Below are 22,835 nucleotides of genomic sequence, written 5' to 3'. Positions count from 1 at the left end.
CTAAATTGTGTAGTTAACCTACCCCTACTGGCCTGTGCACGCTGTCGCACTTTTGTATCAGTAACGCCCCCAAATGCCATAATGAACTGCCTGAAGGAAAATTCGAATGACTCAGAATTTCACATTTGAACCGACAGAGAAAATTAAATATACAATTGCACATCTGACTTACTCGTACTGAATTGAATACACGCTAGATATTCAGTTTGCTCATAGCGTAACGAGAAATATTAGCTCTAAAATTGCCGGCATGTCACGAAGCTACCCCTGTGGGGTCCTGGCTTGGGTCCTCGGTCAACGTGGAAGACGCGAAAATGTGAAGTTGTTTTGAACCTGTCTGGAATTTTTGTTACCGGGACATGGTCGTCAGTTTAACTTATATAAAATAAAGGCTGTCGGGTTTCGGAATATATCTTACCATGATGCCAGGGGACAGTCAGTCCAAAACGGTAGCAATCGCCGCGGACGCGACGGTTGGAAACTGTCAAAACTGCTCTGTTTTGCACCAGGTCAGATCACCTTTCTATGACAGAAAAGTCGATGGAAAAGTTGTGTTTCGTCTTTGGAGACTCAGCCTAAGCAGCGGTGTTACAATTCATGTGTTTGATATTTCATCCACGGTTGGTAATTGTGAATTCCCTGTTCCTTTTTGTTTTGTTTCTTTCCGTCTCTCATTACAGAGCCTGAACGAATATGTGTCGTCATTTCTGGCGCTGAAGCAGAAGATACCGCTTTCAGAGTGAGTGTTGAGGAATGCTGTTTGTTGCCATGGTGGCGCGTCTCTCAGAAAGAAAGTACAGTTAGCTAGCCGTGACACACCTGTCAGAAATGCTCACAGACGAGGTTTTTTGTTTGTAATTGTTTTGACACATTCTTGGTCTTAACTTGTTTTATGCAGTGACTCAATAATGCTTCAACAACAGCTGGAAGAGCTGCAGATCAGATTGATTGCTCTCGAGAAAAAGACAGCAGATTATGAATCTGTGCAAGCAGAACTTGAAGAAACGAAGGTATGTTCTTTCCCTCTAGAGTCCCACTTGAAGGATATTTCTTCTGATGTTAGTAATGTGTATGTCTCTTAATGTGAGTGCCTTAACACGAAGTCTGACCACCTCTGAATAAGTTTGCCAACTTCTTTACATTTCATAGGGTGCTCTTAAGGCATATGAACAGATGTCTGAAGAGATGGTAAAACTGAAGCAGGAAAACAGACAGACAATGGCAGAGTAAGAGATAATTATTTCACTTTGTGATATGTTATGACAGTGCAGATAATTATAGTACAATGGTAGTATGTTTGTGGTAAAATGTTAACTTGTATTTTTCATGTCCTTCAGGAAAAATAAGCTTGAAGCTGAGCTGAAGGATGTGAAAGGTACTTTGCATTCTCATGCTGTAACTTTACCAGTGAAGAGTTGCACAATTTGTTAAACGTATCCCTGGCTTTATGTTAAATTGTCTTTCATGCTCTTAGAACGTACAGAAACACAGTCACTTGAAAATGCACAGCTGAAGAGGGAGAAGGCCGTGGTAGAAAATGATTTGCTGAAAACACAGGTAAGCAAAAAAAGGTGTTCTTCAAATCCACTTGAGTCATTTGAATTTACTGTAATCTCATAACTGACAATGAATGGGCCATTGTTTTCAGGAGATCTATACATGTCTGATCAAATGTAGGTAAACTTCCTAATATTTGTTCATTGTCACCTTTTCAGACATCTTTGAAGACATCTCAGGCACAAGCAGATCAAGTTGAAAAATTGATAGAGGAGAATGCCAAGACAACAAGCATGTAAGAACTGAGTCTTGCTTTAGAGGTGTGGTAAATCGGACATCAAGTGTCTTTCTCTCTCTCTCTTGCTCTAGTTTTTGTGTCATTTGGTATGAGACTCTGTGCTACACTGTCATTATTCATGGTTTGCTGTCTTCTTTCTCATCAACAGAAAGGACAACCTTGAAAAGAAAGTTAAACTGCTTGAAGGTTGGTTTGAAAATTGGATTTCACACAATATGAAAAAATGATTGAAGGTTCATAATGATGTCTTGAATCTGTGTTTATATGACAACGCTTGTTTGGCGGTTTATTTCAGAGTCAGTCTGCAAACAGGATCATCAAACATCCCAACTGACCAAGGATAAGACCCTGCTAGAGAGAAATATTGATGACCTCCAGGTATAGTGATGACCCTTATAAATGGCAAATTGGTGGACATGTATTTTTATACTATTGAATTGACCCTTGTTTGTGTATAATTTCAATTCATTTGCAGGTGAGACTGATGAAGCTGGAAAGAGAAAGGTGTAAAGGTAAACAAGCAACAGCTTCATTTACAAATACAGTGTTTAAATTAATGCATATTTTGCTGTGGTCAGAGCTTGTCTCTTCTAGAAGTTTGCTTTTACAGTAAACACGAAAAATGGCTAAAATTCTGCCAAATGACAAACTGTACATGCTTGTTTTTGTTTGTTTTTCAGATTTATTATGATTTAGAATTACAGTTCAAATTTAAGCAATATCTGAATTATTTCTTGACAGAATATAGGAGCACATCATCTCAAGCAAGTGCCCCTGAGGAGCCTAAAGTTGACAAAGGTATGCAGCTGGCTTTACTTTTTATTTATTACAGTATTTAGACAATGTAATCATGTGCTTTAACCTTAAAAGATTGTTGTAATTTTTTAGTTTTGCAGCAGGTGATTGTTTGTGTCTGTTTTTCAGAAAAGATCCGGATGTTGCTGGAGAATTTGTGGGCGTGTGTTGAACCTCAGCAGCAGCAGTCTGCAAACCTGTTGCACTTACATGGTGAGGCATCATCATAATATATCTGTATATTATTACTGACATTGATTATTATTACCCTTCTACATGCGTGCAATCCTCTCTTTTATCCTTGTAGTTTCAGAGTCCAGTTCCAAGCAAGGTCTACCCTCCTCTCCACAAAATAGACTGCACCCTCATCTGAGTAACACATCCAGGTCTGCTTCTCACAAGACCAGCGAGTCCCACAGTTGCCCCATGCAAACAAAAGCCGCTGATACACAGTTAAAACTCTCCCCTCATGGGCGTAAAGCCATCAAGCATCAAGCATGTTTGCAGTCAGCAAGTACCAAAAAGAGCCTGCGATTGTCAAAGGAAATCAAAACTGGGGAGTCATCTCCTGTCTTGGGCAGTTCCGAAGTATCTGTTGAGCAGATAATGGCATTGTTCAAACCAATGCTTTCCTGTATATCGCCGCTACCAGATTTGGTAAGAATTCAACTATGTTTCGTACAAATGTTTTGTTTAATTTCTGAAGAATACACAGCTTCCCCTGTTTTCATTTATAATAAGATGTTCTGCTGCAGTCTCTTCATACAGCACTGTACATGTACAATGCACAATTTCCTTATGTAATTGCAGTGAATTAACAACACAAATTTTGAAATGAAATCACAGATGATAGAATGTAAAATCACTTTCAAAAATGTATGTTTGTGTGACCTTCCAGTTCAAGACACTGTTGGTTAGATTACACTAAAATATTTGATATGTTTTAATTCAAAAGCAAACAAAATACTGTCTGGATCGTATGTCGATGAATTATTGTCAATCGAGACAAACAAAACACTGATTTTCCTTGTGTAACTCACTCACTAATTTTAATTATATTTGTGAGTAAACATTTGATTGGTGTGAAACGTTTGTCACACCAAAGCTATTTTATTGTAAATCACATCCTTGTTCCCTTCTTTTTGTTTCTCAGGAAACAGAGATGGAATCTATGGAGACAGATGATGGAGAAAAGGAAGACCATCCCAAACCCTCTGCTGATTTTGTTCCTCCTCAGCAAGAAGAATCTTTACTTGTCACAACATCAGTGTCAAACCACTGTCCCATATCTTCTGCACTACCAACAAAGGAGAATGTGGACTTACCAGTGGTCACAACACAGGAAGTGAAGCACATTTCCATTGAAAATTGCTCCAAAGACTTGGGACAAAATGAGTTGAATGGCGTTCCTGAAATGGACAAAAGCAGTATTGATGGCAAAGAAGTGCATCATGAAAAAGACATGCAGACTGAGCAGGAGCCAGCAACTGTGCACGTAGCATCAGCAGCAGCATCATCTTCTTCTTCCACGACAGTTTTGGTTGAGGATATGTCATTAACTGCTGAAAGTCCAGAGCCATCCGGTAGTGCAAATCCCAGTGGCATCTGTGAAGCTGAAAATGCTTTAGGAAAGGTGAAGCTCCTGACGATGGGGGAGTCACCTGGAAGAAATGATACCACCGTAATCTCTGACGAAGCAGGAGATGCACAGCCAGTTACTTCCTCTGTTGATTCCTCAACATTTGTTGATGCTGTGAGAGACGCTGAGATTACAAATACAGAGAACTGTTCTGAAGTGGGAAAAAGTCATCAGGACTCTTGTGGTTTAGGACAGGGCAGTCAAGATGTCACAGCCTTTAAGCCCCAGGAAAATAAAGGGTGTCTCGGCGAGGACATAGGAGATAACCCCTGTTTGTTAAGCAGCAGTGACAGCATCAGTAGTGTCTCAAATGAGAATGTTGAAAAGAGGCTTGAACATGATGCATCCATAAAACTTCTTGTGGAGGGAGATGCTAACAAAGAGCAAGAAACTGGAGGAGTTGCTTCTCCCCCAGAGTCAAATGGTGATAACAGACCTCCGCCTCCACTTAAGTCCACAGTGTTGAAGGTGGAAGATGGGGAGTCTCATGCCGACCTGGACTCTGGTGAAGCAAATGTTGAAACTCCTTCAAAAAAGCATGTTGATATGGAGACACTGAACAGTGAAATTCTATCAGACCATGGTCCTTCACCTTCTGGCTCCCAAGAGACAACAAGCGTTGACTGTGAATCTGTGAAAGAAAGTAGACATTCTCTCTGCAGGAGTTTGAGTCCTTCGTGTCTGTTTCCCACTGTGAAATTGCTGGCTTTAGAAAGTCACCCAGCCCCAGAAAAACTTAATGTCGGTTTTAAGGTTGAGCTCATTTCAACAAACAACAAACCTCTACAGCCTGTGCCAAATTTAAAGGAAGAAAGAAGGGCTTTAGTCAAAGACTTGCCCCAGGACAGCATAGATGCAAGTAACCATAAAATGAACGAATGTAAATTGGACACTGTTTGTCCTACTACCTCATTAAAGCAGAGCGCTGCTGCCACAAACGGACAGAATAAATGTGCGGAATCGTGTACAAATGTGCTTGAAAAACAAAGCAGACATACGATCAGAGAGGAAGAAAATAGCCCAGGAGGAGGTTCAACTACAGCTCAACCACCAGAATGCATCGGCCAAGTTCTCTCTGAAATGGGCCCTCCACTTCCTCGTCTCCTAACCCCACTGAGCACACCTCCGAAGGTGGGCAAATCCATCAATCCAAGGCAGGCTATTGGGAAACTCTCATTTCCCTCACCCATGGATAGACTGGCGTCGCCTACCACCCCCGTCCAGACCCACATGACACCCAACGGTCAGCAGCTGAGTTCCTCATCTCTGAGCAGTCCACTCCTTCCAAACGGAGTCCCCTCCTCACCACTTCAGTTCGGCTCCGCCACTCCAAAGCACGCAGTGCCGGTCCCGGGTCGCCTGCCCTTGACTGCAACGAATTCCTCGCCGTCGTCTTCCTCCAGTCCATCTCAGGAAAACTCCATGAGGATTCTTGACACCATGTACCCAGAGCTCTCTGCCCACGCCCGCACTCTGAGCATCCTCAGAGGGAACGTCAGCCTCAGCATTTGTTCATCAGAGAGCGGAACATTACCGACAACGGCCGTCAGCCAGGTGTCTGGCTTTAAAACTATTAACTCCACCTCAACGGCCTTCACCAAGACTCAGATGAGAGGAGAAAAAAGACAGTCCATTAGTTTGCCTGAGCCTAAAAGCAGCAAGTGTCTCAGGCTAGATAGCTGCTCTCCTACTGTCAGTCGTAAGCAGGTGCCTTCCTCCTCCTCAAACAGTGGAGAGGAGACCACTCCACCCCAGACTCTGAGCCTCAAACAGCTCACCAATGAGCCCGCCTCTCCGTACATGGAAGTTGGAGAACCTGCAGAGCAAAATCTCATAGTTAATGCTTTAAAAAAAATTGAAAACCAGTGTTTTGACCTGTTGCCTGTGATCCAGAGCCACCTGTATGTTGGCAACCTGCCTAAAAAGCCCGTCTTGAGAAGCGAGGAGAAGGAGGTTATCTCTGAGATTTGCCAGAGCAGCTTGGTGAGTATGCTGGTTTATTGGGCTTGTATCTTTAATTTTTTAATCCTGCCATTCGGCTGCTGACTTAATTCTGACCAACTGGTCACTTTGTTTTTCCAGCATGTGTAACATTGTGAAAGAAACTAACATTTTCAGGTTATGTCTGTTGAGGTTATTTGGTCCTCATCTGATTTCAAGTGTCATCGGGCTTTTCTACATAAATGAATAAAACAGAAGGGGTGAACACATGTTCAGATCCATACATGTGAGTTTCCACCACATGTTTTAGCTGTGTATTCTCATTCTCACAGAATTAGCTGTTTCCATTAGTTCTATTAGTTGTTGCATAAGTGAATAGCCACCCCTTCTTTGGTAACTTGCTTATGATAATGTTTTTAAAAAGTCAAACTTTATATAAGTAGGCACAGTCTTTATATGAAAGAAGTAAATATGTGAATCTAACAACAATGGTTCAAATTAAGCAAAGCAAGTGGTTCTTGTGTGGCCTCCTGACAAAAGTGTACATATATGTGTGTCCATGTGAAAGGAAATTGTGTGCATGCCTTCTCACTTTTCCACTGTTCTCTTGATCTTAAGGCAGATGATATGATTGTTGCCATCCTGAACAAACTAAAAGCAGAGAAGGGAGACCTCAGTATGAACTCCATGCAGGCCCTCTGCAGAGTCTACACGGGGCTCTGTAGACAGAAGAGAGACTGGGAGAAGGCTCACATCCTGGCCTACAGCATTCTTACAGAAGGTTAGCAATTTGTGTCATACTGTATGTCTTAAAGCCCTCACACCCCCTCAATACTCCACACAGTTTTAACAGATTGTGGCAAATGAAGCCCTTTCTCTCAACTGTGAAAACTGTCTTTATTGCACCTACATGCACACACACATTCATTGTTCACATGTTCTATGCCTTTGTACTTTCATTGCAAATCAAGTTCAGTTGTTTTTGTAATTCTTCCCAGAAGCCAGTGAACATTCTAAATGCTGTCATCTCTGTGCCACCTTAGACGCCACATAAACTCTAATTTGCTTTACTCTGTTCTTTTCTTATTGTGTCTTACCTACTGCAGACTTCCCAGACTCTGCTAAGCTGATTTTGTTCATGGTGACAACATGGCCCAGTGTCCTCTCACACAGCAGTTCTCTGTGCCAGGCAATACATGCTGTCACCAAACTGAAAGCACAAGAAAACCTCCTCAACTGCCTTTCAGCATTCCTCGGTTGGGAGAAGGTGAAGTATTTATAACTTTGGTTCTCCTGTGATTAATGTGTTGCATTTTACTGAAATCGAGCTTGTCTGACATACTTTGTCCATTCAATTTTAGATGCTTTTGATGGCATTTTTGTTTCTGACACTGTTTGGTTTCTAACCTCCGTGACCTTAGTTGAGCGTCAGTTCATCGTCTTTATCACAGCATCTCTTCTTTACCAGCTTCCCCATCCTGCATCCTCTCAAATGAAATAGAATGAGCCCTCTAAAACCTAATCTCCCTGTATCACCGCAGAGTCCTCCCTGTGACATTGACAAGCTGATCTCCAGAACACTGTCTGATGTTCGGTCAGGGTCAAGCCTGCCTTTCACTAAACACAGCCGGCACGGGGACGACCTGGGGACTGAGGCTTGGGAACATGTCTTCACTCTGCACCTCCTTTGTACGCACAAAACGTGGAAGTGGACCTATGAAAACGTATTGGGGTATGATGATTTTTCTGAACCTAAGGTGTTCAATGATGTATTTTAATTATACAGTTGTCTACATAAATACATAAAACTTTTTTTAAAGAAGATAGCTTTTTTTTTTGAGCAAGCACCCAGTGTAACCCTGCGCTAATCTGTCCATTTTGCTTTGACAGCAAGGAGCTGTGGCCATTAATGAACACTTGGGTCACACAGCCCAGAGATCAACAAACACCCGTCTCTGATGTGACTGTTGCCACCGTACTCCGACTAATAGGTCAGTAGTTTTGTTCATTTTGTTGGGTTGTAACCGTAACCTGACGTGATGAGTAATTCAATAATCACTAGAGCACATTTGAGAATTTCATTGTGTTTTCGCTCGAAATAGGACGCCTCGGTCAGCTGGGAATCAAACAGAGGTGTGTTTCCTCTGTGGTGACTGTCGCCAACGTCATCAACACCTTTGGTAGGCAGGGACAGACTGAAGGTATGAAATATTAGAAACCTTGGTGAATACAGAATGCTTCAGCATGGCTGTTACTAACACACAGCCTCTATTGTGTGCCGAGAGTGCTGCCAATTTCCTCCACACCTGCCTTTCATTGATCATGATTATTGAAACACAAATCTGATGTTTATCTTTTTCATGTGTGTGAACGCAATTACTTACCTATGTGTATTTAAGCAGATTCCAGTATTTACATCTCACCCTGGCATGTTCAAGTATATTGGCATGTTTGCACTCATTTGTCATAAATAAACATAATGCTCTGATGTGAAAGAGAAAAGGCCATCTAGCAGATGTATTTGCACTAAGAATTCTTATTTTACTATTTCTTCTCTCCCTAGGTTTGCCATGGGAGGTCCAGTTAGCAGCCGTCTACTGCATCTACGACCTGTCTCCCTGCAACCCCAAACAAGCCATGGAAGCCCTTGCAGGGTGGAGGGGAGAAACGACTCAGAGCGTCCCTCCTGCTGTTACCAGCTGCATTAACCAGTTAGCCTCTGTCTGCAGACAGGTCAAGAGCTGAGAGACGCACACATGCAGTACAAATCAACATGGGCATACTGTGTGCATGTCAGCCTGTACCTATTGTAAAGACAGCATGACTGAAAATATCACCATGTACCCCACAGTTCATTTTAACGCGCTGACTGTCTACCATTCAGGCACATGAAAAGTCACAAATGTGTTTTGTTCTCCTAAAACAGGGTGTCTGGAGGTTCATTGTAAGTCTTAAACTGAAATGGATTGTCAAAGACAGTTTCACATCTTTTTTTAATGTGCACTTCTACCTTGAAACTATGTCTGATTTTGTAGGAAATATTCTTTTTCTTATGTGAGAGACATGTAAAATTTGGTTTCCCTAAAATTTTAAACTGTCTGCACCTGTAATAAATGAACTGGCATCACTCCTTGCCATTTTGCTGTACTCAGGTAATGCTCTAAAATATTGTAAAACATGTACATGTGTGTTCTGCTTTAACTGTGGCGCTGCTGCAAATGTTTCTCTATTCACGTGTATGTAAATATGAGGTATTAATGAAAATAGAGAATGCCACAGTAATTGCTTTGTACAGTTTAAAGTTTCAGACATTATTTAATTTTTCAAATTAAAATTTCTACATATTGAGCCAAATTGTGTCAGTTTTGGTGTATTCTCTCCTCATCCACCTCAATGCAAAATATTACAACCTTATAAATTGCCCTCTGTGGTGAAGAATTGCATATATTCACCTAATATGTGTATTTTAGCTATGTGAGAAGAGTCATTTAAAAAGCTCAATTTCATAAAACAAACACAAACAATAAACAGCTGTTCGTACATTATGGCTCACCTTCATTTACTACAACATCACCGGCCTCATACAAAACTGGTGACAAAGGCGGAGACCAATGATCAGGCCAAATTACTACCACTATCACGTTTGATCTGCCCGGCCTAAGCCATGTAAAGTAATGAGAAAACGTGTGACACAGGAAAGCTTCCGGAAGTGGACTTCAAAATACAAGCTTCATTTGCACTTTTGTTTTAATCAACCCATATCATAAATAAATGATGAATAAAGTAAATAAATATTAGTTTTGTTATTTAATTACATTACGGAGAGGGCAAGGTACTTCTTGAAATGCTTCTCAGTTTTTTGTGGTTTTGTAAGATTTTTCACATTTGTACTAAATTATACAATATTCAATCTAAAATGACACATTATTTGTCGACATTATAAGTGAGACAATGAAAATGCATATAAATTCACACACTCTGAGAAAAAGGTATAAGACGTGGAAATAAATGAAAACATTGATATTTTGTTAACGGTGTAATAATATCAAAGTCAAAACTGAAATAGTGTAGCTTCCGGTTTTTCCGGCCTGTGTATGGCGGACTTGACGCACTTGAGGGGTGTGTTCAAAGATTTAAATCCCTCAGACATGCGCACATGCTGATCCGTGCTGCTGGCTGCGCCATATTGGCTGGCTTACATGGGGAGTGGAGTTGGGTGAACCGCTTGAAAAACCGAACCACTTTGCAGACATGAAGCACTTTGAGGATAACAAGTAAATCAACGCGGTAGGATTTATTTGTTACCTTGAGTGCTCAGTGTTTTATTTGCCAAATTGCTCGACATTTTCCCGCGAGGAGGTTCTCGTTCAACTCGACTCCCAATGGATCCCAGGACCGCTTGGTTCCAGCCGGAGCAGAAAGGACCTGCCAGTTCCCTGTGGATGCACATTTGGGAAACCTCTCAGGGATTTGGAGCAAACTCCGGCATCGACAACCTCCTTCACCACCAACGCAACTTTGCGGTACAAAATGCGAACTCCACGGACTCAAACGGCGAGTACTGCAAAAAGCTAGCGCCGCCGCCGGGGGGGGTGTTTGGAAATCTGCCCAAGCGAGACGGCGGCGGAGAGAGGGGAAGTGTCCGGAGGAAGGGCTCGTTGTCGCCGTCCTCCTCCTCTCTGGACTCGGAGGCCGAAAGCTCGTCGCCCTCCGGCTCCTCTCTGCAAATCGATAATTTGAACGTCGCCGAAGAGGCCAGCCGGTTTTTACACTACGGCGAGCACGAGTTCAACGAGAACAATCTGAGGCGGCAGCGGACGCGTCCTCCGCCTTTCCACGCCGTTCAGCAACACTGTCGCAGCATGCAACAACCCTTCGGCCACACCCCCAGCGGGATGAAAAATCAGCATGGGAGCAAGCACCACCACCATCAACCACATTCGTCCGGCCGCAGGCGGCATCTGAACAGAGCCAACACTTTCCACGGCATCGACCCGCTCCTGTCGTACGGGCACTACGTAGACTCCTCCTGCAGCCTGTGGAAAACCAGGCGGTACAGCCCGGGCATCAACGGGTAAGCAGCCCGGACTGAGAGCTGTCACTGACGGCTTCTCAAATGTACTCCAACAGGTCTCCCAACAAAATGAGCAGTGGTTGACACACGCTGTTTCATCAATCGTAAGAGCCGGTGTACGATGATTTATGAAAAATAGAATTTGTGTCAACAAATGTGCTTCCAGTTTTTAACAAGACACACGAAAAAGCAGTAAAAATCATTAGTTGTGGTCCCACCAACTGAACTCCGTCTTGTTGAATTTACTTCAAGTGTGTGTCAGTCAGATTTGCTTCTTTTTCCTTTTTTGTTTTAAACAATTTACTAAGATTATTTTCATTGTCGATCACTTTCTCGATTAATCGATTAGTAGTTTGGTCTATAAAATGGTGGAAATATGCACAAAAATAGTCACATTTAAGCTGGAATTACAGAATTGTGCATTTTTTCTACATTACCCAAACTGATTAATCGATTCGAATCGATGTAAATAGTTGCCCATTAATTTAATGTTTGATGACTAATCAATTAATCAGTGTAGCTGTACTTTACAAAACACTTTAGTTAACTTAAGCTGCTGCAGAGCGTGGATGTTTTTGATGCACGCATGATTTTTTGTTTCCCAGTGCTTTAAACATTTTCCCTGTTGTGTACCAGTCCATGATCCCAGGTGTCCTGTTTCCCTTGATTCCTTTCAGTCTTCACGAAGAAATCGTGGACTTTTTCAACTTCATGTCACCGCGGCCGGAGGAGGAGGCCATGAGACGAGATGTCGTGAACAGGATAGAGAGCGTCATCAAGGACCTGTGGCCGACAGCACGGGTGAGTGTCAGTCGGATGTACTTGTGTGCCTGTGCACAAGCCTGCAGAGGTAACGCAGAGATGGATGATTCAGACACTTTTGAAGATGAAATGTCATATGTTAATGAGTTTAAATATGTCCGTTGATGCTGTGTCAGACGATTCAGCTCAGCATTATACCTGCATTTCTACACCAGGATATGAAGTTGTATTTACTACCAGCATATTCTTTGATTTGCAGCTTTGTCCCATATAAGCTTGGCTTTTTAGGAAGGCATTTTACTCATGTGTTGACTTTTGTTTATTGCTCTGCAAATTCCTCATTAAATCAATGTTACTGTCTTATATACTCAGCAGTCGGTGTGTCTGGAAGTTTACTGCACTTTATGTATCCTGTTTGGCCACGCTGCAGGCAGTCAACAGCCAAGTTTACACTGCACGTCCAAACAGAGTTGGCCAGATGTAATCATTATTCATGTCACTTGCATTCCCAAAGTAACGTTAGTGAATTATTTTCCATTGTGTGTTGCCAACATAATGTTTGACAGAGCGCACTTTGTAACAAATACCATTTTTTGGTTAACATTATAAACATTTTGAGCTAATCATGGCCCGGAGAGGTCCCACCAGGCCTCGCTGTGGATTGGATTTTTTTCTTTCTTCTCTCTAAAGACCACTTTGTGTTACTATTCCAAGCTGTGGCAGTACAGACATTAAGACCACACTTGGCAATAATATCAAATGCCACTATACATAAAGTGAAACTGCCCATGATCTGTACAGATCAGTGTCATGTTTGACTTTGATTAGACTTTCATATGTACAGAATGAAACTACAGAAAGACATGTACACCAAACTACTGTATGTCAGTATGACATAAAAATGCATAATTCATATTTTCCCATGTTGTGTCTCTACAGCCATCTTTAGCCATATTTAATATGTAGTTTTGTGTTATTTTGAGAGTATGAAGCTGTTTGCATATTGCTTGCAAGCAAGAAAGTCCTGCTTATTTCCCACTTTTTCATAAGTCTTGACTTTTGGATGCATTTTTAATACAATGAATATCAGCTCTACCGCATGTCAAGTTCGTCTGTCATTGGCATAATTGGGCTACAAATTTCACAAGAACCATTGCATGAACGAATGACTCAAAACTTAAAATATTTGTTAAGATGTCTTGTCATTCCAACCTGACCTGTTTCCTTGGTACAAGAAAGCACAGCTACATGCTAGGCAGGAATCCTGGTGACATTTTATCAAGTTTGTGTGATTTGTTTAAGCCAGAATGTGTATGAGGGATTAAACTAATTCAGGAGTGGAGCTGTACAGCTAAAGCCTTTTTAAAGTGTCCAAACTCACTCAGCTCAACACACACAAAGGTCAAACAAGCTAAGACACGAGCTATCGAATTGGTAATGGTTCCAGTGATGTCTTACAACTTCAGGCCTGTATTCATTTGTCTTATGTTCTGCAGGTGGAGATATTTGGCAGCTTCAGCACAGGACTTTATCTTCCAACAAGGTAAATGCATGTTTGTTAGGATCACCAGAGACCCCACTGTACCATATTATCATGATACGAGTTATTGAGCTTTTAAACATTTTGCAATATTCTGAATATTGTGATGCTATAAAGCAGTTTCTTGCCTATTTTTCAACTGCAAATTATGTCCCCAAAGGAAAACTTTGAACGTCTATCTTATCAAATAGGTTTTCTGTCTGTTCATTTAATTTCAAGTCATTTTCATTGTAGCGATGTGAGATTGTCAGACTGACCAACACTGAAAAAAGATCTCATGAAGTGTTGTGAGCAAACAGGCAGAACTGTTTTGTATTACAGTGTGCATAGTCCAACTTAACTGAATGCAAATGTTGTGTTATTTTTTGAACAGTGCAACTTCTACAAAAAAAGTTATGCAGCCTCCTCAGCAAATGGGAAATTTAAAAGTAATTTATTATTAAATTGAAAGTAGATTAGAAAAAACACACACTCTTAAAATACACAGTATGTGCTCCTGTTTGCTGCTGACCATGGGACTACAGTTCAAAGGCATTTGAAGAGTGAGGAAATGTCAGCATTTTTGCTCAGAAAGAGGAGCTGATCCACATATTCTGGGGTCAGAGCGCTCCTTCGTACCGTGACAGTGTGTCCAGCCATCGAGAAGACTTTCTGTTGAGACGTTAGTACGTGGGATGCAAAGGTGTCCTGTCAAGCTTGGCTAGCAAACGACAGACTTATTCATGTGCTTTCCACCAGCTCAGTGGGTCTTCTGGGAGGGGCAATGCTGTGACCTCCTGGCTTCTTTCCACCTCCACTTCAGATATGGCAGACAGTGATTGGGATAAAACACTGTAAGTCTGACCATGTAAGTCTGCTAGCCCAAGTGACTTCCTCATGTTGGCTGGTATGACGGGGGTCTGGGATCCTCTTCACTGGAGCCATGTCCCCTTGATGTTCCTTGGCTTCTGGCTCAAAGATGGTCTGCTGTTTTGTTTCTCCCTGTAAAATACACACACTGATGCTGTAGCGAGGGTGTTCGTGTCTACTGCACTGGCATGTCTCTCAAGATCTTGACTGATGCTTTGTCTCATATCTCATCTCTGATCAGCACTGTGTTGCCAGTGTTGTCCTGTGTGTCGTGCAACAGCTGTATGAGCAGCAATACTGCGAGTGCCAGAGTAGGATGCTTTTCCTCAGACATCACTGTCGACTTCAAGGCCCGGACAGTCTCTTCTGCTTTCCCAATATCCATCTCATTCAGGGTGAAGATACCTGTACTACTCCTTCTCACTTGGGGAGACAGCAGCGCTGTGCAAAAGGCAGGCTGTTGTTCAGGGAGCTGCCAGAGCACTTCAGAAGCACTGTTCATCTCACACTGATATCAGCTTTGTTCTCGTGGATTGGGAACTGTAACATTTCTAAGTGTGGTTTGCCGCTGTGTTTCGGTTGAAAACACCAGCTATCCACCACACTCTCCCTGTGAGCCTTGTCGGCAGATTTAACGTCCAGAAGGCCAGATTGAGCGAAATACTTCACTTGCTAGCACAGAACAGCAACACCCGTGTTAGAAGCATTGTCAGTGATAACCGCCAGTTTTTGTCTGCAATCCCCCATTCTTGTGCTGAATTTTGCAGGTCGCCTGCAGTGTTTTCCCCGGTGTGTCGTTCATGTGCTGCTCTAGTTTGGAGAACATGAGACCGCATTTGCCAGTCCTCTTTAAGATGATGTGCTGTTGTAGTCCCATAGGAGTCCACTGCCCTTGATGTCCACGCCTCACAAGTTAATGCAACCCTTTTAGCTGAACTCAAAGATTCCTCAACGATGAAATTGGCTTCTCTGTGGAGCTTGGATACGGCTGTATATTTTCAAAGTGAATTATTAATATAGTAATGATTTTATGGAGCTTATGGACTAAGGTTGATACTTGGCATCTGTTGGTCAATACAATATTACCTCACGAATTGTCTTGACACTGTGCTATATCGATGCCCCCGCCCCTAATGTTTCTGTTTCTTGTACAGTCTGAACTTTCAGATGGGCCTTTTTGAAATGTCTCATTAACTTGATAGTTTTTAGGAAGTAGAAGTACTATTTTTGATAAGGTGTGTTAGTTTTTGTCAGAGTTTCAGTAAAATGATACCATACAGTACTCAGAAGTGTCGCCATAACCACATTGCATTTGACTTAAACTCGTCATGGTGTATGTGTATGTAGTGTGCTTGTCAAGGCCCTGCTGTCAGGAGGATTGCTGGGTTATAGAGTTGAGCTATATTGGAAAAAGCTGACATGTCAACATAATTGCTGTGCGAAAGAATAGATAATTCATTTCAGCAGCTTCATTTTGAAATAACTTAACAGTCTAGCAGTTATTACAGTGATATATGGAGTAGGGGAATAAGGCAGCTGCTACATGCCAATGTATTCACTAAACTCCATGATCAGCAACATATGGATTATGAATTAGAACCAGGTCTAAGATGACCACATCATGAACGAATTTCCTGAAATGACTGATTCTTGCTATATGAATTCATCAAAGTGCGTTATATAATTACAGTCTTTAAGAAAAATGTTTCACTGCAGCCTCATGAAACCACCAACATAAAGTCAGGCCTTAACATTGTTTGCAGTAACCAGTGCACCAGTACGGGCTGAGTGTAGACAGAATACTTGAGAAATAAGCTTTTTAAGGTACATAAAGTCCATTGTGTTTTTGGTTCTTAGTGACATTGACCTGGTGGTGTTTGGACAGTGGGACCATCCCCCACTGCAGGAACTGGAACAAGCCCTGAAGAAACACAATGTGGCTGGCCCGTATCCCATCAAGGTCCTCGACAAAGCTACAGTAAGTCGCCTGGAGCTCAGAGTGCTCTCAAAAGTATTATTTAGAACCTAATATTATATATGAAATACTGATTTTTTTTTTTACCTGTGCTCAGGTGCCAATCATCAAGCTTACTGACCATGAAACTGAGGTGAAGGTGGACATCAGCTTCAATGTAGAGACTGCTGTTAAAGCGGCACAGTTCATCAAAAGCTATCTCAAGGTAAGCCTTTAATGCTTGACATTTTCAAAACACAACTGTGGCCTTTTTTAGTTGTTTCTAATGTTTGTCTTTCTGTTTTGTAGAAGTACACTGTTCTGCCGCCCCTGATCTTCGTCCTGAAGCAGTTTCTGCTGCAGAGGGATCTGAATGAAGTCTTCACGGGAGGCATCAGCTCTTACAGCCTTATACTAATGGCCATCAGCTTTCTGCAGGTACACATGCAGATGCACGTTGCGTCTACCATAAATGCTTTCCTGTCTGTCAAAACAATACTTTTGTACTCCCAAGCTTTTCTTTGTCTTTTTTTGGCCACCAGTGTGTCTGAATGCCAAAATGGAAATCTTTTTTGTTGATTTGACAGTTTACAATGCAAGTTTGTAAGTTTATAAGTCAGTGTCTATATAACTCCCCAGTATGTGAATGAATTACAATGAATGTTAATACCTAACTGGTGGATCTACTAAAGTTGAAGACATCAGTGGCTCAATGTTGGCGTGTTTAGCATATTAGTAAGTATATCACAGAGGTAATGTTCAGTTTTCATTGATGCACTTGTGAAAAAATTCCACAGGTTAAATATTTTCCTGCGGTGCTATCCATCAGGGAAGCGATTTCACTGGCTGGATTTGTTTACAAAGTGTAGGTAATTACCTCTTCTTGTCCTGCCAATCAAAGTTACACCCTCGGATCGACACGCAACGTACCAACATCAACCTGGGCATCCTGTTGATTGAGTTCTTTGAGCTGTATGGCCGCGATTTCAACTACATGAAGACCGGCATCAGGGTGAAGAACGGAGGTGCTTACCTGTCCAAGGAGGAGATGCTCAAAGCAATGGGTAGTGGAAACAGACCATCCATGCTCTGCATAGAAGATCCAATTCAACCAGGTCAGATTGGGATTTGTATTGGTGAATAAATGGGAGCGTGATCAATTCACCCGTCCATGTACAGGGCATGGGTGTGACATTGATGTAACGGTGAACATTAGGCATCTGCCATCAGTGCATTTACATGGGGAATTGCAAAGAGCTGTTGTGCAGGCAACTATAAAAAGAGAAAAGAAAGTAAAGTAGGATCCAGCTCTGTTGGTACTGTTAAGTGACTCATGTACAATGACTGCAATGTAAATGGGCATGTTACTTTTGTCTTAGCTGAAAATAGTGGACAACTGCAGATGATGGCAGACAAACGTGCCCTATTCCCCAGATTTTCTGGTTTATGATCTATGACGGTGATGCGACAGTTCAGGCAAAGTGAGCTTGCTCTTTGTCATAGATTTTGAAGTATTTCTAATATAAACTGAAGAACCCTGGGTCTGTCAAATGTAATTATGTATTACCTACTGTAGCAAAGATTGCTTAATGTGTGCATCCAGCATCATGTCTTACCAAGACAATACAAGATAGTTTCCAGGTAGGAACACTAGTCATTGCTGTCCTCTGGTGGTCAACAGTATTAGTAACTCCTCTCACTACTGTGGTACAAGGGGTACATTGAGATAAAATTTCAATGAGGGACAAGTTGTCTTGTCCCTCATTGTGCCACAGCAGCTCTAAAATAATTATAAGTAGCTATGTGTACATAAATAAGAATTGAAGCATTTAGACATTTAAAGACATTTAAAAGTAATGCAGAGTTTTCTTTCCATAGTAATTACTTTTATATGCTGCAATTGGTCAAGTACTTCTGTTACATTTTAGAGAATGTAACTGTAACTAACTACTAATGTCCAGTAACGTGCACAAATCTGATAATAGCCACATATCACATTTTCATGTTTTCTGATCCTCACAGGGAACGACGTGGGCAGGAGTTCATATGGCATCCTGCAAGTCAAGCAGGTGTTTGACTTTGCCTACATGGTGCTGAGTCATGGTGTGTCTCCTCTCGCACGAGCTTACCCCAACAAAGAGTATGACAGGTTGATTTCTTCATTAGTTACATTATTTTCTAAGTTTAGTAGTGTGTTTCTTAGCACTAGTTTTGATTTTATGCTTGATAGAATGATGGACTGTACCTCCCTCTGTGTTGTAGTACTTTAGGACGCATCATCAGAGTCAGCCCAGAGGTGTTGGCCTATAGGGACTGGACGATTAAGAAATGGGGAGCCAAGCAGTATGCAAAGTTGGAGAACCATGGTAACTTACTTTCTGCAACATTTAGTCTGGAGTTGTATTTTGTGCGGCCTCTAGAAAAGGAACAAAATGTTTCCCCTTCTTAAAGAGTCAAATATGTGGCGAATATACCGATGCTGTCCAATCAGTTCAAACAGTTTTTCAACACTCGTATTCTGTTTGGTCCTAGATATAGAGACCTGTGAGCAGGACCTCGCCAGGCTGATGCTGGTTTCTGTGGAGGATCAGAGAGATACTTCCTCCCCTCTCAGTGCTGACTCGCCCTCACCCTCTCCAGTCTTCCTCCCCAGCCCTCAACACCATTCATCATCGTCGTCTGCATGCTCGCTCTCCTCCTCTTCTTCCGGAAGTGACATAGTAAGGAAAAAGGATATTTTGTTTAGATCAGTGATTTATTAGTTCTCAGTGGTTCACAACCACTTTGGCAACAATTAATGTCAAACTATTACACGTGAATTCAGTTTTTCATAGGTTCACAAAGACCTTGTCGGAATAACGTGATCATCTTCTTCCAGGAGTCTGATTCTCCTCCAAGCAGTAATGCCGCTATCCAGCTCCACCACCTCACCCCGGCCTCAGTCCATTCAGTAATGCAGATGGCTACTGACCTGAGGGCCACACATCCAGCGAGCTTTATCCACACCCCGCCTCAGGTCAGTTTATTTATTTCCTTTACAGGTAGCAGAAACAGCATAAATCTTCACTTACATTTTTTTCAATTCATGCAGTGTAAAATCCAGGCCAATTTTTCCCTTTCTGTTCTAAAATGGAAATTTTCATACAAATGTTAACCTGACATTGAGGTCTAATCGTGTCTAAACGTGTTTCAATAATGTAAACCTCCCTCCTGGCAGAATTCTCATTGCATATTCTTCCCTTTTTCCCCTTAGGTCCAGATGTCCATCCCAGAAAACCTAACCATCCCCCAACTCTCTGACTGCCACTTCTACCACGAGAATCCACCTTCAATCAGCGTTGTGCACCGTCATATGGCACAAGCTGCACAAGTCTGCCAGCACACCAACTCCACAAGCCCTCTTCCCAGCCCCCTTCACCATCTCCACCATTCTCAGGTAGGAGGCCAGCAGGGCCATGCTTACACCATGAGATCCAACTCCCATGGCTCCCTTGAGCCGCACAAAGTTGGCTTCAAGCACAATCAAGTTGCCAGCCTCCGAGGTCAAAACCACTCTCAAGTTAACTTCAGTCCCCAGCGGCAGTTCATTCCCCAGGGTCATAACACAACACCAGGTTTCAGGAACCAGCAACAGTACAACCGTAACACCTGGCGGCGCAGAAAGAGGGACAATCTTCCTGCTCTCAACCAGAGCAGATAAGAGGCTGAAACTGCATGGCTCAACTTGACTGGCAGGGGTTTTTTGAAGGCCTCATTTAGCCCATCATAAAGTGTTGGTGTTGTAAAGCTGTGAATGATTCATGATACACCTGTTTTTTGTTGGAGGCTCCCCAAAATGTGTCAACTTCATCCTGGAATTAACAAGTCAATTGAAGTAGTCTCCAAGGTGTCAAATGATCAGTCTCTGCTAGCATTGTGCGAACACTAAGTGATGCTGCTCTTGCAGGTGACGGAAGACTGTGAAAGACCTACAAGTCTTAGCTCTACTCATTTTGTTATATTGGTCTGATGGTAGTCACAAGCCCTTCCTCTGAATTTGATGCACACCAGCACAGACTCTGAGTTGACTGAAGAATTACTGATTCCCAGACTGGACCTTCTCAAACGGTCACTTTCCAGCTGCTAAAAACTTTGGCTGATCAACTAAAGACTTCAGTCAAGTATTGAGTTTCAATGCAACTCGAACATCTTGGAAAGCAACATCACGTGCCATAGTACTGAACTGGTTTATCAAGCCTGGTCTGTCTTGAAGTTTTGACTCTTAATGGACCTTGATCAGGTTTTGGGCTCATTTGGTCTTCTGAATGCAAATCCATATTGGCTACGCTCTTGAGTCAGAGCTCTTAAAGCTTGGACTATCATCTACAAATTGTACTCTGGACTGAAGCGAAGCACTACCTTTCTACCTATGCAGCACAACGCTGACTTGATGTTTTTGGTGTGACGGCACAAAACGGACATTGTCTCAAGTGCTTAAACTGTGATGACTTGTTTGAATGTACCAAGTGTTTTCTTTGTGTCTGTGTGTTGGTCATTTTCTTTTGTTCTCTTGTTTTTTGTTTTGTCACCGAGGGATTTTTTTTCTTATCACATTGGCACTATTGTGTTTTGTTTTTGTATTGTCAATATTACCACCTTCTGTTTGTTGCGTTTATGTGCAATAATGACTTGCTTTTATTTAATTTATTTCACATTTTAGTTTTATTTTTGGGGTTTTCCCCACTATAAGTTTGCTTTTTTATTTCTAGACATCATTGATCTGTGCAATAGATGGATTTAAGGGCCTTGAAGGAATGTGTTTGTATGTATGTTCTGCTTCCCAGCAGAAGGGGGAGCTATGGTATTGCAACATGAGAAATGTGCCAAAAATCCCATGATGCCAACATTTTAGTCTTGTTTAATTTACCATTGCATCATGATCACTTGAAATTTTGCCAACTGCCTGTCCAAATGTTTTCCACCACTAGTTCTAACTTTAAACATATCACTCTATTCATTAGTTTGACTTTTATTTGGGTGTATTTCCTCTAGATAGACTCTAGGCTGTACAGGGGAAATGCATCTTTAGTAATTTTCCTTCCTGTCATTTCAAGAATAGTCGGTGCTACTTATTACCAGCAAAATGCTTGTTTTGCCTTATATCTCCTTTGATTCTGTTAAAGCAACAGGTTAACTGCCTTCTTAAATGACCAAATTTGCCCTTTTTCCTGGACGTAGCCAGCCCTCTGTATTTACCCTTTGTTTCTACAAGCACTGCCAGGTTCACTTGGCTTTTATTTTTACATGCAGCTTCTAGGTGTGTGCTCCAGGAGTAGACTCCCGCTGCAGTCAACGATTGTTAGCATTAGCTTCATTTCCATCTTTTTTTTTCTTTTTTTTTTTTTTTAATTCAAAGGTGATCATTACAAACTGGTTGTACAAGAGATTTTCCTCTCCCATATTTAAAGTCAGTATTTCTAAGACAAGGTTTCAAAGCTACATAATTCACACAGCAATCCAGACAAGGACTTGAGCTCGGGAAGTCACAGATTCACCATTACACAAGTTTTGGTAGAGCCATGAACCAAACCAAAATTTGCTGAAGTCATGTGTGTGGTGATGTCATATGAAGTCTGTGATCATTTTACCAACTCAACATGATACCATTAGCATTATCCCCTTGTCAGTGCGGCTTTTATTAAGCCGTCCAGGAGATAATGGATGGGTTGTCACATAATATTGCCACAAACCAAATCCCCAGCTCATATGTGTGTAATTTAGGATTGGTTGTGTGTAAATGACTGACATATAGATGTATACCTTGTTTTTTATGTAAGTTTTTCTATTTTTTTAATAAACATTTTAAAACTCCATTTCCAGTTGTGTGTACATTTAGTGTGTGTTTGTAATGGGTTTTGTTTGCTCTTACGCTGGTGAAAACTATTTTCATATGCTTAAATGCAGAAGCTATATTTCAGTTCAAAGCAAGGATAATGCTGTTAATACCTCGGTTTGCTGAGAGGGGAACTTTCAGATTTCGGTTGTTTATTGTATGGTTTCCAGCTGGTTACCTTTTACAGTCTTGTTTACACTATGGCAAGTTTTTCTAATTCAACTTCTTGCCCCTCTAGGAGTCCTGCAGTAGTATAGCATCTTTGTGTAATTCCTTGTGGTCTCTGATGGTGGCACTGGTGGATCATTGCTTGTCTTAGCTGTATTTAATCCATTACCTTTCAGATCGTCAGCAGGGTGCAGGGAAGGAGAACGTGACAGGGGAGAGGGCTTAAACAAAATCACTCGTCTGAAGGTTCAATCTTGGGAGGGTTAGTGGCTGGAACCATTGTCATTTTATTCCAATTAAAACCAAGGGAAAAAAGTGTCCTCACCGAGACCCCTTTTACCCTTTCTTGACTCAAACTAGCTGACTAAAGCACTAGGAAATTAGATCCTGTCTCGTCGTCATCCACTTTCTTGAATCTGTCTTCATTGATGATTAAATAGTAGTGA

At 41.8% G+C, this 22,835-nt stretch overlaps 2 protein-coding genes across 3 annotated transcripts; both read left to right on the top strand.

The window, feature by feature from the left end:
* The first annotated feature begins 370 nt into the window (after nt 1–370).
* ice1 (KIAA0947-like (H. sapiens)) lies at nt 371–9,514 on the top strand. The gene is made up of 20 exons (XM_041942722.1): nt 371–509; nt 681–739; nt 899–1,010; nt 1,150–1,226; nt 1,338–1,375; nt 1,475–1,557; nt 1,716–1,792; nt 1,944–1,981; nt 2,091–2,173; nt 2,271–2,307; nt 2,537–2,593; nt 2,720–2,803; nt 2,898–3,247; nt 3,744–6,212; nt 6,789–6,951; nt 7,277–7,437; nt 7,712–7,902; nt 8,061–8,161; nt 8,273–8,371; nt 8,734–9,514. The coding sequence occupies exons 1-20, from the start codon at nt 420–422 to the stop codon at nt 8,913–8,915; spliced, it is 4,551 nt and encodes a 1,516-aa protein (XP_041798656.1). The 5' UTR covers nt 371–419; the 3' UTR covers nt 8,916–9,514.
* An 866-nt stretch (nt 9,515–10,380) lies between these two features.
* LOC121610418 (terminal nucleotidyltransferase 4A-like) lies at nt 10,381–22,201 on the top strand. 2 transcript variants are annotated; one of them, XM_041942514.1, is made up of 12 exons: nt 10,381–11,244; nt 11,922–12,045; nt 13,503–13,549; nt 16,253–16,373; nt 16,468–16,575; nt 16,659–16,787; nt 17,251–17,464; nt 18,372–18,489; nt 18,612–18,715; nt 18,882–19,069; nt 19,228–19,365; nt 19,603–22,201. In XM_041942514.1, the coding sequence occupies exons 1-12, from the start codon at nt 10,553–10,555 to the stop codon at nt 20,047–20,049; spliced, it is 2,430 nt and encodes an 809-aa protein (XP_041798448.1). In that variant the 5' UTR covers nt 10,381–10,552; the 3' UTR covers nt 20,050–22,201. The 2 variants fall into 2 exon arrangements, with proteins under 2 accessions (XP_041798448.1, XP_041798447.1); XM_041942513.1 differs by having other exon boundaries at nt 18,372–18,498.
* The last annotated feature ends 634 nt before the right edge of the window (nt 22,202–22,835 follow it).

The sequence above is a fragment of the Chelmon rostratus genome, chromosome 8 (assembly GCF_017976325.1).
Source record: "Chelmon rostratus isolate fCheRos1 chromosome 8, fCheRos1.pri, whole genome shotgun sequence".
NCBI classification, from domain to species: Eukaryota; Metazoa; Chordata; class Actinopteri; order Chaetodontiformes; family Chaetodontidae; genus Chelmon; species Chelmon rostratus.
The sequence above is the reverse complement of the archived record's forward strand: the minus strand, read 5'-3'. Positions and strand labels throughout refer to the sequence as shown.

Excerpts from the sequence above, each read along its gene's own strand:
- LOC121610418 (XM_041942513.1), top strand. The coding sequence starts at position 10,553 with ATGGATCCCAGGACCGCTTGGTTCCAGCCGGAGCAGAAAGGACCTGCC. Across the intron at positions 11,245-11,921 it reads TACAGCCCGGGCATCAACGG|TCTTCACGAAGAAATCGTGG; the intron begins GTAAGCAGCCCG and ends GATTCCTTTCAG. Across the intron at positions 13,550-16,252 it reads GGACTTTATCTTCCAACAAG|TGACATTGACCTGGTGGTGT; the intron begins GTAAATGCATGT and ends TTTGGTTCTTAG.
- ice1 (XM_041942722.1), top strand. The coding sequence starts at position 420 with ATGATGCCAGGGGACAGTCAGTCCAAAACGGTAGCAATCGCCGCGGAC. Across the intron at positions 510-680 it reads ACTGCTCTGTTTTGCACCAG|AGCCTGAACGAATATGTGTC; the intron begins GTCAGATCACCT and ends CTCTCATTACAG. Across the intron at positions 7,903-8,060 it reads ACCTATGAAAACGTATTGGG|CAAGGAGCTGTGGCCATTAA; the intron begins GTATGATGATTT and ends TTGCTTTGACAG.